The sequence below is a fragment of the Scardinius erythrophthalmus genome, assembly GCF_964197995.2.
Source record: "Scardinius erythrophthalmus genome assembly, chromosome: 11".
NCBI lineage: Eukaryota > Metazoa > Chordata > Actinopteri > Cypriniformes > Leuciscidae > Scardinius > Scardinius erythrophthalmus.
The window spans coordinates 18,324,166-18,339,732 of NC_138231.1; the positions used below are offsets into that span (position 1 = coordinate 18,324,166).

The following is a 15,567-nucleotide window of genomic DNA, read 5'->3' on the forward strand; positions in this document are numbered from 1 at the left end:
TTAAAAGCTGGTTATATTTTGATGTTTCTGCGTAAGTTCAGCAGACAGTGAGGTTCGGGTTTGTTCCGATCAGAGTGGAGAGCGCATTTCTGAATATTCCGCTCCGCTCGTCCACTTCGTAAAAGTAATGATTATGAATGCGTCTAAATGTGTCTAAATACGCCGTGAATGTGAATGTGTATCTTTATCACACGCTCAAAAAGCTTAAGCAAATAGTATCAGCCCCCAATCATGCAAAATTAATCAATGAATTAATCTTTTTGAAAATATATTTTATATAGGCTTTTTTATATTTCATATAGCCTATACGTTTTTTTTAATATTATATATTATATAGGCCTAATAAGATTTATTTTTGTTAATAGGCTAGGCTATATCTCCATTACCTAGAGATATAATTAAACAAAAAGTAGTCAAAACACATCTAACAGAACATAGACTAAGTTGTTTATTTTTTACAACATTGTATTCTTATTTTGTTTAATTAAGATGTAGGCTATAACGGATTGTCACCTTATAAACAGTCCCTTTTTTAATGGAATGATACACCCTTATAATAAAGAAAAAGCTTCAGTGATAAAGAATATGAACGCAATGCATTTAATTATACATTAAGCGTTTTCCTTCCATAGAAACCCTTTATTATTTAAAATAGGTGGCTCTCAACGTGTCTTTCTATGGGAGGATGGCATAGCGGTGCACAGCAAATATTCAATGCATTCGATGAAAATATTCAATGGTATTCAATGCAAAACAAAAATTAAAAAATACAATTAGCCAATAAAATAAACAAATTATTGTGGCATTAATTAGCCCATAAAAAATATTTATTTTAAAGCCTAAACGAATTTGTTTAAAGAAAAACACCAGCGTTTGGCGTTTATCTGTAGCTATAGGCTAAGTGTTTCAGACGACCCTTTTCAAACAGACGCAAGAAAATGCAACAGAATTTGATTAGTTAAACATGAAGATGATTATCCGTCTGGCATGGCCGCTCGCTCTAACGTTAACCTAAATGTTTGTTGTTATGAAGCGCATATCCGAGTGTTTGTGCGGAGTGTGGAGCGCGCACTATATGACATGGATAGAGGCGCCGGTGCCATCACTCGCATTTTCCTATCAACAGTTGAAACAACTTAATATACTCCATTTCTGGTCATACAGAAAATAATAATACATCAGTCGCAACTACGTTTACTTGTGTAAACTCACAACAACAATAAAACGGTGTGCCTTTGTAAAATAAAAGAAAACGAACAGGGCGCGCTTTCATGATCTCTGTGAAATGGACCGCGCCTCAAAAATGAACTGACAAACAGTGTATAGACAAGCCTCACAGACATGAGAAATATAACAATAAAGTTAATAAAAAAATGTCCACCAACGAAAATCGAAATCCAATCGAAAGCAAATACGGTAGCTACCATCTGATTATGTAATCCTGTCCGTATAAAAGGCGCATCTTGGCTACATTACAGCGGAGATGTGGAGATATGTATGCAGGCAGCCTACACTGATTTAGAAAAGACTAGCTCATTAATAAACAATTAAAATGCATCGTTATTTTAAAACGACATAAGATTTCGTTATTAGACATAATTGAGGTGAAAAAATAATATGCAATGCGTCACCGTATGATTCTGCTATATTTACTTTTTAGCTATATAGGCTATTAAATCCAGGCAATTGGTTCATGAAACACTGATTAAAATTAAGATATAATTAATACAAAACGAAATTCACTTTAAAGAAAGGCAGCTGTTCTGTTTGAGGTGTCTGTGAAAGTTTTAAAGCAGTCTTTTAGTGCCGCTTTCAGACCGCTTTACGTCCGTAACCGTAAACTTTTTTCCCTCATAAATGCGAACATGGGAAATAAAATAAAACGAATATTATAATGTTTTTTTGTTGGGTCAGACAATGATTACCAAATTTCTCTCTCATGCTCCTCACAACCACTGAAAACTGTCAAAAAATCGAACCAAAAGTCAAATTAATATGGACGGAAGTTATAAGTGGTGGGTACAAAATGACTCATGAGGAAAACTGGTGGGTACACGTCCCCCCCGTCCCCCCCGAAATCGACGCCTATGATATTACCATTGATTATTTTTGTTAATTTCAGTATTGATTCAGCATCGGTGATGTAGAATCAATCATAGTGTAATGTTGATTCAGTAGCATTACTATTGATTTTTTGTTCAACAGTTTCAATATTAACTGAGGGTGCAAAAGTGATGTTGATAAAATATCACTTTGTAATGTTGAATCAATACTATTACCGTTTATTTTTGGTTGAAATCTCAACATTGCTTCACCATTAACTGAGGGTGCAAGAGTGATGCAACAACAACATCACTTTGTAATGTTGAAGCAATATTAACACCATTGATTTGTGATTGAAATCTTAACATTATTTCAATATTAACTGAGGGTGCAAAAGTGACGTTGAAACAACATCACTTTGTAATGTTGAAGCCATATTAACACTATTGATTTGTGATTGAAATCTGAACATTATTTCAATATTAACCGAGGGTGCAAAAGTTACGTTGAAACAACATCACTTTGTAATGTTGAAGCAATATTAACACTATTGATTTTTGGTTGAAATCTGAACATTATTTCAATATTAACTGAGGGTGCAAGAGTGATGCTAAAGCAACATCACTTTCTAACGTCATTTCAATGTAATCAGCTTTGACGCATCGTGACTCAACATTGTTTCAATGGTTACATGCTATCTGGGTATAGATTATCACAAATGAAAAATAACCGATACAAATACTCCTTTGTTCCTTGTGCAATTCGATTGTTAAATAGTCTTATGTTATTTTTATATATTTATGTACTTTTGTATTTTGTAATTCGTAATTTATTATTATTACTTTTCAGATGTACTGTATGTGTCAGTTGTGTCTATTTGTGCTGCATCCAAATTGCCCATAAGAGACCTTACTAAAGCTTGACCTTGACAGAATTTTCTTTTTTGAGTGAACTATCCATTTAAGGTGTACCTTTAGCCTCACTGTATCTTATTTTATTCTATTTTTTTTCTCGATGATTAACCAAAGTCTATCGGGTTTGAAGTGACATAAGGAAGCCAGGGAAAAACCAGACAAACTTCCGGCATATTTAGATTTGCTCTGAGAATGGTCTGGTTTTAACCAGGCTAGACATGAGGGTGAGTACATGACAGAATTTTTTATTTTGAAGTGAACTGTCCCTTTAAATGTGACGCTTTCCGGAAAGTTGCTACGCACGCAGCGTCATAAGCACGGCCTGATTCATATTCATGTACGGGTAATTGTTCTGCTATGGCTATGCTTGTCTCAGGATGATCTCCGCGCGGAACAAAGACGAAATTGTGCGATTCTACACGGTCACCGACCCTACGACACACAAGAAAGGCTACACGGTGTATAAAGTCACGGCCCGGGTAAGACGACGGATTTTACCAGGGTGTAACGTTAGTGCCCATGTGCTAACGCTAATGTTTATCAGGAATACCAACACAAACTAGGAAAACATTAGTCAGTGGATGATTTTACTGGTCATGTCACATCTGTAATGCCATGTATGTATGTATATATATATAGCACCAGTCAAAAGTTTGGAAACATTGCTATTTTTAATGTTTTTGAAAGAAGTCTCTTATGCTCATCAAGCCTGCAGTAAAAAAAAAAAAAAAAAAAAAAAAAAAAAACAGTAACATTATGAAATATTATTACAATTTAAAATAATGGTTCTCTTTTTTAATATAGTTTAAAATGTAATTTATTTTTGTGATGCAAAGCTGAATTTTCATCAGCAAGTACTCCAGTCTTTGGTGTCTCATGATCCTTCAGAAATCATTCTAATATGATGATTTGTTACTCAGTTATTATCAATGATGGAAACAGTTGTGCTGTTTAATATATTTTTTTGGAATACTTTTTTCAGGATTCATTGATGAGTAAAACGTTAACAGCATTTATTCATAAAACAGCATTTATTCAAAATAAAACCATTTCTAACAATATAAATCGTTACCATCACCTTTTATCAATTTAACGCATCCTTGTTGAATTAAAGTACTAATTTCTTAAAAAAAAATAGTTATTGTTCCCAAACTTTTTAACGGTAGTGTATATTGTTACAAAATATTTCTATTCTAAATAAATACAGTTCTTTTTAACTTTTTATTCATCAAATAATCCTGAAAAAAGTATCTCAGGTTATAAAAAAAATATTAAGCAGCACAACTGTTTCCAACATTGATCATAAATCAGCATATTAGAATGATTTCTGAAGGATCATAAGACACCAAAGACTGGAGTACTTGCTGATGAAAATTCAGCTTTGCATCACAAAAATAAATTACATTTTAAAGTATATTAAAAAAGAGAACCATTATTTTAAATTGTAATAATATTTCATAATATTACTGTTTTTTTGTTTTACTGCAGGCTTGATGAGCATAAGAGACTTCTTTCAAAAACATTAAAAATAGTAACGTTTCCAAATTTTTGACTGGTACTGTATATACATATACATACATACATACATATATATACATATGTCTGTGTGTGTGTGTGTGTGTTGTGTTTACTGATATCAATTAAATCTAATCCATCTTTAACAGTCACAGTCAGCAGTGTAATTTCAAAATCATAAACCTGTGATTTGTTTTTGTTTTTCTTATTTATATTCCTCAAACTTAGACACATGTCAATAGAAGCATCGGATCAGATGTGACTGAACAAAAATAGACATAAACAAAAATATGTAATGTCAATACAGTAAATATGTTATTTAATATAAAACAAATGAATGGTTTTTAGATGATGCTGCTTGTTTCTTCTTTCTTCTTACACACAAACACACACATATGCACAATAAAGAGCTGACTAAAGCTACATTATTGTTCATAATATAGTTCAAAGTTATTTGCTGCTCTCTATTGATGACTATATTATTCTGTTTCTTTCCAGGTTATCTCACGGAAAAACCCAGAGGACATTCAGGAGGTGAGAATCCTTAACAAAGCCAATCAAAATTACCTTATTTACTCATATTAATACATGTCACCGGTCTTATTGTGAATGATTCATCAGTGCACATTATTCCTCTAGGGGAAAAATCCTCAGAATGTTTATAGTAATGAATGCAGGTTAATGTAATTAAAATAATTTGCAATTTAAAATAACAATAGATTTAAAAATCTTGTTTCACTCATAAAATTGCCACATTGCCGAAGAAGACTTTTGTTATAAACTAGAAACAATGTTTGGGAAACTGTGCAAAGCACAGCATGTTCATTGAGCACTGGACTGAGTTACTAACACACGCTGCCTTTATTTGTCTGACTTGTTCTCAATAGATCACAGTATGGAAAAGGTATAGTGATTTCAAAAAGCTTCATCAAGACCTTTGGCAGATCCACCGAAACCTCTTTGGCCAGTCAGAGCTCTTCCCCCCCTTCGCCAAAGCTATAGTCTTTGGTAAGTGTGTGTGTGTGTGTCAGCATACATGGAAATTCCTTAAATTTGTTAAATAAAAATAAATAAATAAATAAATAAAATGTTCATTCTAAAATGTAAAAAAAATTAGTAATAATATAGATTGAGTAGTTGTCCAAACTTTTGACTGGTTGTGCAGGTTTGAAAACACAGAAATATCCTGAAAGCAAGTGTTTATTGTTTGCATTACAGCATATCTTGTACTTTTGTGTTTTAAGGTCGTTTTGATGATTCTGTGATTGAAAAGAGAAGACAGTGCTCAGAGGATTTGCTGCAGTTCAGTGCTAATATTCCTGCTCTGTATGGCAGCCAATATATACAGGATTTCTTTAAGGTATGTATATTAACTAATATACTATCAAAGCTGTCAGGTTGAGGATATTTACATTTATTCATCTATCAATTACAGTCATGTGCATTTTAACTGTGGGCCTGCAGTTTTATGAATTTCATTGAGAAACACTGTTTCATAAGTTATAGGACACCCTCTGGACATCACGCATAACTTGCCTTATTTCACAGTCAACTACAGTGCATTCAGAAAGTATTTAGAGCCCTTTAATTTTTCACTTTTTTATGTTGCAGTCTTTTGCAAAAAAACTTTTATTATTATTATTATTTTTTTATTTTTTTTATTAAAACTGAATAGAGGTTTCCGCCTGGTCACTCTGCTATAAAGCCCAGATCGTTGAAAGAAAGTTGCAGTGTCCTTCTGCATTTCCACACATGATCTCTGGAGCTCAAACAGACTGACCATCTTGTTCTTACCAAGGCTCTTCTCCTCAGATTGTTCAGCCAACTCTAAGAAGAGGCCAACCTACTCAAAGAAAACATATTTACTTATAAAAATAAAGGATCAATATATTAAATGATTTAACGGTATATTTGAAAATATACCGAATAATATATTGTGTTAATATAATACAATATATTGAATAATACATAAGCAATTGCTGCTTTTCATATATTGAAAAATATGTAACAATATATTTACTAATATATCATAATGTATGTCATTTTATATTCAGTAATACACCTCATAATATATAGGGACGTCCCGCGTGACGTCACGCCATTTGGAGCAGCCATCTTGACGGAATAGAAAATGCTAAACCGCTGGTGATAATACAGCTCGTCACGAAATATTCATCTATTCTTCTATCATGCCCGAGCGATGCTGTGATACCGATAGCCTGCTAAGCTTTTGTATGCTTTTAATGAAGCTCCGGTGTAGCGTGATGGGAAGTGAATAAGGTAGCTGTAAATGTCACCGAACTCAATGTCAGGAAGTTTTTCTACACATTAAATGCCTGTAAAAAGAACTTGTGGTGCTTCATATGGATCTATGATTCCTAATTCCTTTATCTTCCTCTTGTATATTTCTTTTTGTGATGACATGACGTGAAGAGTTAGCTGACGGCCGCTGCACTAATAATAGATAGTGGTCAGTGTTCGTCTAAACCAGTGACCGCGACGCTGAAGTGTGTGAGAACTGAGAACAAATGAATAAAATCAGTGCGAACCACGAACATTTATTTATTTGGATTAAATATTTGAATATTACATTTTAATCATTCTGTGTCATTTTTCAATGTCAATCTTTTCACTATTTACATGTTTATGCCCAAAATGCTATAATATTCAAAGTAGTTGACTGTAATTCTCCTCTACCCTGTGTACATTATTGATTAAATAGCCTAGCCTATTTAACATCGTTACAGGCACCTCACGAGCATTCATTCATTCAACTATTTTAAAAGACTGGAATAAACACCAGCACACACAAGCAATCTTTTTTTATAGTCAATTTAATTAAAAAATGTAAACCCAACAGGTATGAAATGTCAGAAAGAGAAAAAAAAAACTGTTAATGGGAAGACGAGCATAGGACTGCTGCAGCTTAGTGGATAAATATATTTAGCCTATTTTTATTCAGATTGCACAGTTGGAAAGAAAATATATTTATAGGAACATTTCAGCAGGCTCAAGATAATTAATACAGTGACCATTATTCATTATTTTAATCAATTCACAGCCATAAAACATGTGATAATCCGCATTCTCATGTATGTAGGTGCGCTGAAGTATTCCGTCAAAATGGCTGACATGCGGCTAGGGGTCACGTGACTGGGAGATCCCTATAGATGAATATGTGATAAGATATGATACTGCATGTGTATTAATATATTGCAGATATATTTACTGTATAAACACATATATAGAGAGATGTATAATCTATTTTTTATATTTGATAATTATTTACATTAGAAATGTTTCATATTTTCAAGCTAGTTAACAAAAGGACAAGCATACACAAGCATTTAGCATGTACTAAAGTATTTAGCCAAGAGACTATCATTGTGTTGAAGAGTGCACAGCCATTACTTTGAAAACACAGTAATTATAGCCTTCAAGAGGTTGGCCAATCGTTAACCGAACCACAGGCTCTACTCTACTCTATACTCTCCTAAATAATAGAACATTAAACACTAACAGATCTCCCCCAATATTAATATTGAGCAAAACAAATGAAATAACACTTAATTTTAACATTTGCTCTCCTTTAACAGTCAGAAGCAAAGCATGCTGGGAACTAGAAATCTGTTGTAACTCATTCCGTGAATGTGTGTGTATATATGTGTGAACTACATTTATATGGGAACATGTATGTGCAATATATGCACACAATAAATGATTAAACTTTGTGAATATTACATGTAATACTATTTTTGTTTTCATTTTTAAATATTTTATACGTATAATATATAGCCATACAGGGCTGGACTGGGACAAAAAATCGGCCCGGGCATTTTTGCCCAGACCGGCCCACTATATGATCATAAACACCACCCATCTTTGCACGACCTTAATTATGCATACCAACTCCTATTAATTAAAACCACTAATGCCATGTAATGAGTGAGTATAGGAACGAGTGAGAGTTAACAGATTAAATAAGTCCAAATTTGATATTTATTAATACAGTTGAACTATAACTCCACAGTGGTGAATCCTAAAACAAGCTATAAGTGGCTCTGGCATAGCAATACAAGTGTTTCTTACAGGATTTTTTGTTAAAACTATGGTGGTGTGTTTTTTTTTTGCATTTTAATGTTAAATTCATCAATCTGGTGCACTTTGAGAGTTCAAAATTAAAAGCTCCAACCCATATTCAGTGTGCAAATTAAACAAAGAAAAATTCAAACCTCTTTTAGTTGGTCTATTAGTGTCTATTTACATTACACCTACTACATAATAATAGTTATAATATTAATCCAATGACAGTAATAGCCAAATTTTGTAAAACAAATGCACTAAAAAATAAAGGAAACTTTCATAATTAGTGTTGTACCAATTTCTATATTTGAAAGAGATAAGCACATGATCTTTTATTTTGACGCAAACTGCATCAAGCTTTTATTTTGGCGGAAAACATGGTTTACAAACGCCTCTTATTAAATTTCTAGTGAATTGCGGTAATCGTCAACAGATGTGGAAATTAGTGATGCGCGGGTCGGCTTTTTTTCCAACCCGCGGGTCCCGCTTTTATGAAATTATTTGGCCCGCCCCGGCCCGCCCCGGCCCGCCCCGCACCACTGTATCTATTTTTACAACCCGCCCCGCACCCGCGACCATTAAATAGACATATTAGGCATTGTAATGTAAATGAAAACAGCCTTTATTTCAGCCTGAAAGTGCTTGGAAACATCGCCAACTGGCAATAACAGACGTTTCTGAATATGAACCATAAAGCAGGTCATATTAATAAGATAATGATTTAAACATTTTCAATATTTACAAAGCAGCGTTTGTATTCATCTAATTCATCATTCACCTTTTTTTCTTTAATTATGTAAAATCCCGACCTCAATTTCTCCCGCACCTTATCTTCCATCTTCACTTTTATTTCTCCGTCTTTGTTGTTGTGGCTGGCGGGGGGAGCTGCTTTGCGCGAGCTGTGTCACGTGACGCCAAAGGTTTGGGGAAATCACGCAAGTTGCATTGCTACGGCCTTATCAAAGAACCTACTAAAATATGATTAGATTGATATTCCCAAATATGTAATATAGGCTGGACATTGCATGCAACATTTATGGATTTTTATTTTATTTTGTTTTTAATGACCCGCCCCGCAAATAAAGTGACAATTTCTTTACCCGCCCCAACCCGACCCGCGGGCTACCCGACGACCCGCGCATCACTAGTGGAAATAATCTACACTCATGACATGGCCTAAGTGTTTTGAAAGTAATGCTGCTTACCGCGGACTCTACACTCTCTCATCTCTCTCCTGATCCTCCCGTCCTCACTATCATCATCTGCCACAGGAGCTGATGAAGGTCAGAAAACATATATTTTGACACAGTTTACAGTGTCTGCAGGGCCTAGTTCTATTTTTTCACGCTATTTCTCTGCACATTCCTTGCGTTTCTTCTCCATCTCGCTGACTATTTTGACAGATACACACTGACTGCTGCACGCTCGCTCACTCGTTTAAAGTTGTGATTGGGCCAGCCCAGTGTCAATCAAGAAAAGAGCCAATGGGCCGCTGATCTACATGTTTCATGGGCTGGTCTGTCAGGAAAAAAACTAACACGGACTTTGACCAATGCATTAAACCGGCACAAACCCAGCGCCGCCAATTAAGCAAAACAAAACAAAACGAATGGGCCGCAGATGTACAAATTTTATGGGCCGTAAAAAAAAAAAAAAAAAAAAAGTATGAGTATGAGATATATCGGCCCAAAAAAGCACGTCGGCCCACCGGGCATTTGCCCGGTATGCCCAATGGCCAGTCCAGCCATGTAGCCATACATGGTCAATGCATATATTGTAGTATATAGAAAAATATAAGCACTAGTTTCCATATATGGAAATGTATTATATAATACATCACATTATATTTTGCAGTATATTCCCATATATTTTTGTTCCATAAGGACAGGTTGTTCCAAACTTCTTCCATTTAAGAATTATGGAGGCCACTGTGCTCTTGAGAACTTTCGGTTTTGTAGTCTTCCCCAGATCTGTGCCTTGATACAATTCTGTCTCTGACAGGTTTCTTTGACATCATTGCATGGTTTTTGCTCTGATATGCATTTTCAACTATTAGACTTTTGAAAGGTGGATGCCTTTCCAAATCATGTCCAATCAGTTGATTTAGCCGAAGTTGAGCTCCAGTCCAAGTGTAGAAACATCTCAGTGATGACCCAGAATAATGGCATGCATTTGAATTTAATGAATTTGCACATGCCTCCTATAGGCCTTATGCACCAGAGAAACGAGGGCGCCGCCATCTTTAGAATATTGTCTTTTAACTTCCGTTTTTGCGGTCGCTCTGTATAGTAATTAGCTTTTGAAGTGGATTTACTTAATGTAAAGTTAACAAAAGTTATCATGAGGACTGTGATGTTTAAAGCAGATGACTTAACAAATGTCAGTTGACCGGAAATATTTTAAAACGAGCCGTTCATTAATAAACACGCAGAATCGCTGTGAAAATACAGACCGGAAGTCAAAAGACAATGAGCGCAGCGCTGAAAAGGGGCGGGGCTACATAAGGTCTATAGGGTATGAAATGTAGATTGATGTTAATTTACTAAATTTATGTAATGTGGTCAGTTTAAGGTGCCAATTACACACACAAAGGTTGGTGTCAAAGCATTTCAGAGAAACAGCCTAATATTCGGTGCCATCAAATCCATTGATGCGTTAAACGATAATGGTTTGGTATATGTACACGAAATCCATACATTTTTGCAAGCATGCTCAGAAGATGATCTGAATATAAAAAAAATGGACCAACCATCTAGGAGTTGTCTGACAGCAAGTTCAACCGAATATGGCATAATTGGTATAATTGTTCTTGTTATGATTCAATGAATATATTAAAACCAGTAAAATTAATCAAGCTATTAGCATAAAAAAACATATATTTTTTTTTACCACAAGATGTCATTGTCCTGGAACTTTTTGAATACCTTTAAACTATTGGGCCAAAGATTTTGTTTTTCATAAATGCACTTAAAGGAACACTCCACCGTTTTTTGAAATAGGGCTTATTCACCTTCTTTCCTACATTTAGATAGGGGGGCAAATGCATTTTTGTCTCAGTGCATGGATTGTTTTAGTTTGATAGGGTCGGCGTGAGCTTAGCTTAGCATAATGAATGGAATCCTTTGTTGCCAGCTAGCATGTCCTGAGTAAAAGTGATAATTTAAAAAAAAAAAAAACGCCTAATTACTTCTTGTGGCCTGCGTATTCACAACGAGTACAAATAGCGATGCAGATTAACACTATGCGATTTCCTAGGCAGATATTGACTTGGGACTATATTAGTAGCACTACTACTTGGGCACAGAGATATCACGCAACACATGAAATACCACAACTTGTGAATACAGGTATAATATGGGTCGATCTATACATGCGTCATGTTTAAAATAATCACTTACTCTGTGGACAGCTGTCCATTCGGCTTGGGGCATTTTTTCCAGTTCACTTCATCACACCGGGAAAAAAAATCGAGTACTGCAGGATGGATCAACGCTGTGAAATCCTCGGTAGCTGTGACACAACTGCGGGCACGCTCATCTTGATCTAACGCGTTGAGCCTGGTCATCGATGGCAGTAACTTGTCCCACTTGCCACAGCACAGACACTCTATATCAGTCGGCATAGATTGGCATATTCCCCCACATTCACACCACCAGTTGGTATTGGCTCTCATCCTCACGTCCTCAGGCTGTTGAGCGATCGCAACCTCCTCCTCCTGTCGTTCTATTTCCAAAGCACGCAGCTAATCTTCTGAAAACTCTGGTTCATAGAGGTATAGTTCTGGATCTTGACTGTCTGAGTCAGCCTCTTCATCTCTCACAAAATCAGCCATGTTCATCGCCATTCATGTACTGTAGGAAAAATATCCAGCTAATATTCACGCCGGTATGTTGACGGAAGTCGTGGGATTTCATGTGTTGCGTGATATCTCTGCGCCCAAGTAGCAGTGCTTCACCTGTGCTTCACCCTAATATAGTCCCAAGTCAATAACTACCTAGGAAATCGCATAGTGTTAATCTGCATCGCTATTTATACTCGTTGTGAATACACAGGCCACAAGAAGTAATTAGGTGTTTTTTTTTTTTATCACTTTTACTCAGGACATGCTAGCTGGCAACAAAGGATTCCATCCATTATGCTATGCTAAGCTCGCGCCAACCCAGTCAAACTAAAACAATGAATGCACTGAGACAAAAATGCATTTGCCCACCTATCTAAATGTAGGAAAGAAGGTGAATAAGCCCTATTTCAAAAAACGGTGGAGTGTTCCTTTAAATGGAGAAAAAGCATTGGGATACACCTGAGCCTGTTTTCATTTCATTTGATGGCTATCCGATGGTAAAAAGACCAGGTGTAAATGCCCACTGAAATGCTTTCGAGGCAGATTTAAATCCGATCCCTCAAACCACTTCAGGAGCTGGTCTGAGATGCATTCCAAACGAAACTAGAGAAGTGTAAATTCTAGGGGTTGGGGGGGAATCGATTCTTAGATGCATCGCGATGCGGACGTGGACGATTCTGAATCGATTCACAAATGTCAAAAATCGTTTTTCGAAAAAAAAAAAAAAAAAAAAATTCTAATAACGTAATATTGACGCAAAAGGCGGTTCTCTAGCGGATGTGCAGTGCGCAGTGGGAAGTTCGGATAATTTTACTTACTCGGATCTTTGAGTCTCGTTCAGCAAAATGAACAAATCTTTTTTCGAGTCATTTCGTTCATTTCAGCATAATATAAATAAAATGGCATGTTAAATATCCCAACACATCTAGTACTTACGAAAATGTTGATTACATTTGTAAAAAGAATAAAAATAAACTATAGGGTAATGCAGCCAAAGCCAAATTATAAGACACCGAAATGTTTTATTAATTGATTTGTTGGGTCTTAAGTTCAGGCTATTGCAGTCTGACTCTGTTAGTTCACGTCACCTCCTGATCCGAGACGTTCTTTCCTTTGCAACTTCATATTTATCACGTTTGTTCTACTCCTCTCGTGTCTCGAGACGTTAGTTGTCGACTCGTCAGTGTCTGACTCTGATCTGTCTGCTGGGCCGTGCCCATAGATATAAACACTAGATGTCGCCTTGTATACGGCAGTTCATTGGAACGAATGCGTCAATAGAGCCGCCATCTTGGAACAGGGGAGCCCCTCCTCTTTAATGCATCAGCGTCAATGTAGGCAAAGGTCTAACGGAAATAAAATCACCATAAATCGTCATGAATGCGATTTTCTAGTTTTATGGTTCGTTCCAACGGTCAGACATGTATTTATCATTGAGTCCAGAGGAAATTTAAGGTTTTGATATTAAGATAATTACTTCTTTTTCAAAATATAATGCATAGTGCTAGTAGGCCTAAGTTTATTAGTCACATTCTTCCACTTGAGTAAACTTAGAATAAACTATTGCTATATAATACATATATAAATGAGCAAAACTTGGCCACTAAATATTTAATATTCAATTATTTTAATGATCACAATTAAATTTGTAATTTTATTAAATTGAACAAGCGCAACATTCAGCATTCAATCAAATATTCTAAAAGATGTTTTATTAAGAATAATGTTATTTCAACATAATATCTCGTTATTTCGACATAATAACAAGCAAGAAGTGCACTTGTAAATCCAGTGACGCGTGCATTGATTTTTATTAATAAACTTCTGACAGTGTCGACTCGGCTGCAGAGATGAAGTTGACGATCGCCATCTCCGTAGTGAACGCGCCTATAGAGAGAAATGCACATAATGGATTACATAATCAGAGAGTAGCCTAGCTTTTTTCTTTCGTTTTAAATTATTTTGTTTAAAGACTATTTAAGCTTTGTGTATGTGATGTATTTCTCATGTCTGTGTGAGGCATAGGCTGAGTTTCGTTAATGAGATGCGCTCCAGTTAACGTGCAAGTAAGTGACCGCGCGGACGCCTCCATGATTATATTAACAGGCAATTTGTTGATGAATAAAATTTATTAAAGGTCCCGTTCTTCGTGATCCCATGTTTCAAACTTTAGTTAGTGTGTAATGTTGTTGTTAGAGTATAAATAATATCTGTAAAATTATAAAGCTCAAAGTTCAATGCAAGCGAGATATTTTATTTAACAGAAGTCGCCTACAAAAAACGTCTGGATTGGACTACACCCCTCTACTTCCTTCTTTAATGACGTCACTAGAACCGTTTTTTGACTAACCTCCGCCCACAGGAATACAGGCGTATTGATGGCGAAATGTCAACAGACGTGGTTGATGTTTATCTATAATCGGATACCGCAAAAGTTTAATTCGAAGTTGTTAGTTTGCTCTGTCCATTTCACCACGGACTTTTTCTAACCTGGGATAATATTAAGCAGGCTTCTCTCAGCTCAGCGTTTCATACTGACGAAGGGGACAATTTCAACTATATTCCAGCAAGCGGTAAGTAGTGATTTACTATGGAAGTAGCGATCAACTTCACATCGTTTCTCTTAGTAGGATGAAAATAATCTTATTTAAACTGTGATTAATATACAGAAAGCGATCAAAGAACAATCCCTTTCCAATCGCCCAAGCTGTTAATCACACAGCGCGAGTTTATCTGGACACTTGCCAAAACTCGTTATGAAATCAATGACGCTGTTACACTGCACAAAGAATCTCTTACTGTATTTATATACCTCATGTTTGCATTGGTGAAATCATTAGTGAGTGCAGAAACTGCGTTGCAATGATGAGATCTTTTTTCACGCGATCAACAGACTGTCATCTGCTCAATGCTCATCACTGCAACATTTTATGTGACTGAAATAGATCTAAATACTTAAAAAACTTCTCACAATTCGTTAATCCCGATAGCTGTAATAGTAAAAACGTATAATAGCTGTAATAGTAAAAGTTTTCCAGATAGTTCCACATGTAATGCCAGATATTTCATATGCAAGCATGTCAGCCAATCACAGCAGAGGGCGTTTACGGTGAAGTCTCACAGCAGACACGCCCCTTCAAACAGAGCGTTCAAATCAGGTGATGAAATCAG

General features: G+C 35.7%; 1 protein-coding gene across 2 annotated transcripts in view; it reads left to right on the forward strand.

Moving 5' to 3' along the window:
* Positions 1 to 3,251: 3,251 nt before the first annotated feature.
* The window catches only part of rps6kc1 (ribosomal protein S6 kinase polypeptide 1), a 170,567-nt gene continuing 158,251 nt past the window's right edge, over positions 3,252 to 15,567 (forward strand). For both annotated transcript variants that reach the window (XM_081379221.1, XM_081379222.1), the window contains exons 1-4: positions 3,252 to 3,436; positions 4,971 to 5,006; positions 5,360 to 5,480; positions 5,717 to 5,832. In XM_081379221.1, coding sequence (XP_081235347.1) covers positions 3,335 to 3,436; positions 4,971 to 5,006; positions 5,360 to 5,480; positions 5,717 to 5,832 — 375 coding nt within the window. In that variant the 5' untranslated portion in view covers positions 3,252 to 3,334. The remainder of the gene's footprint in view (positions 3,437 to 4,970; positions 5,007 to 5,359; positions 5,481 to 5,716; positions 5,833 to 15,567) is intronic.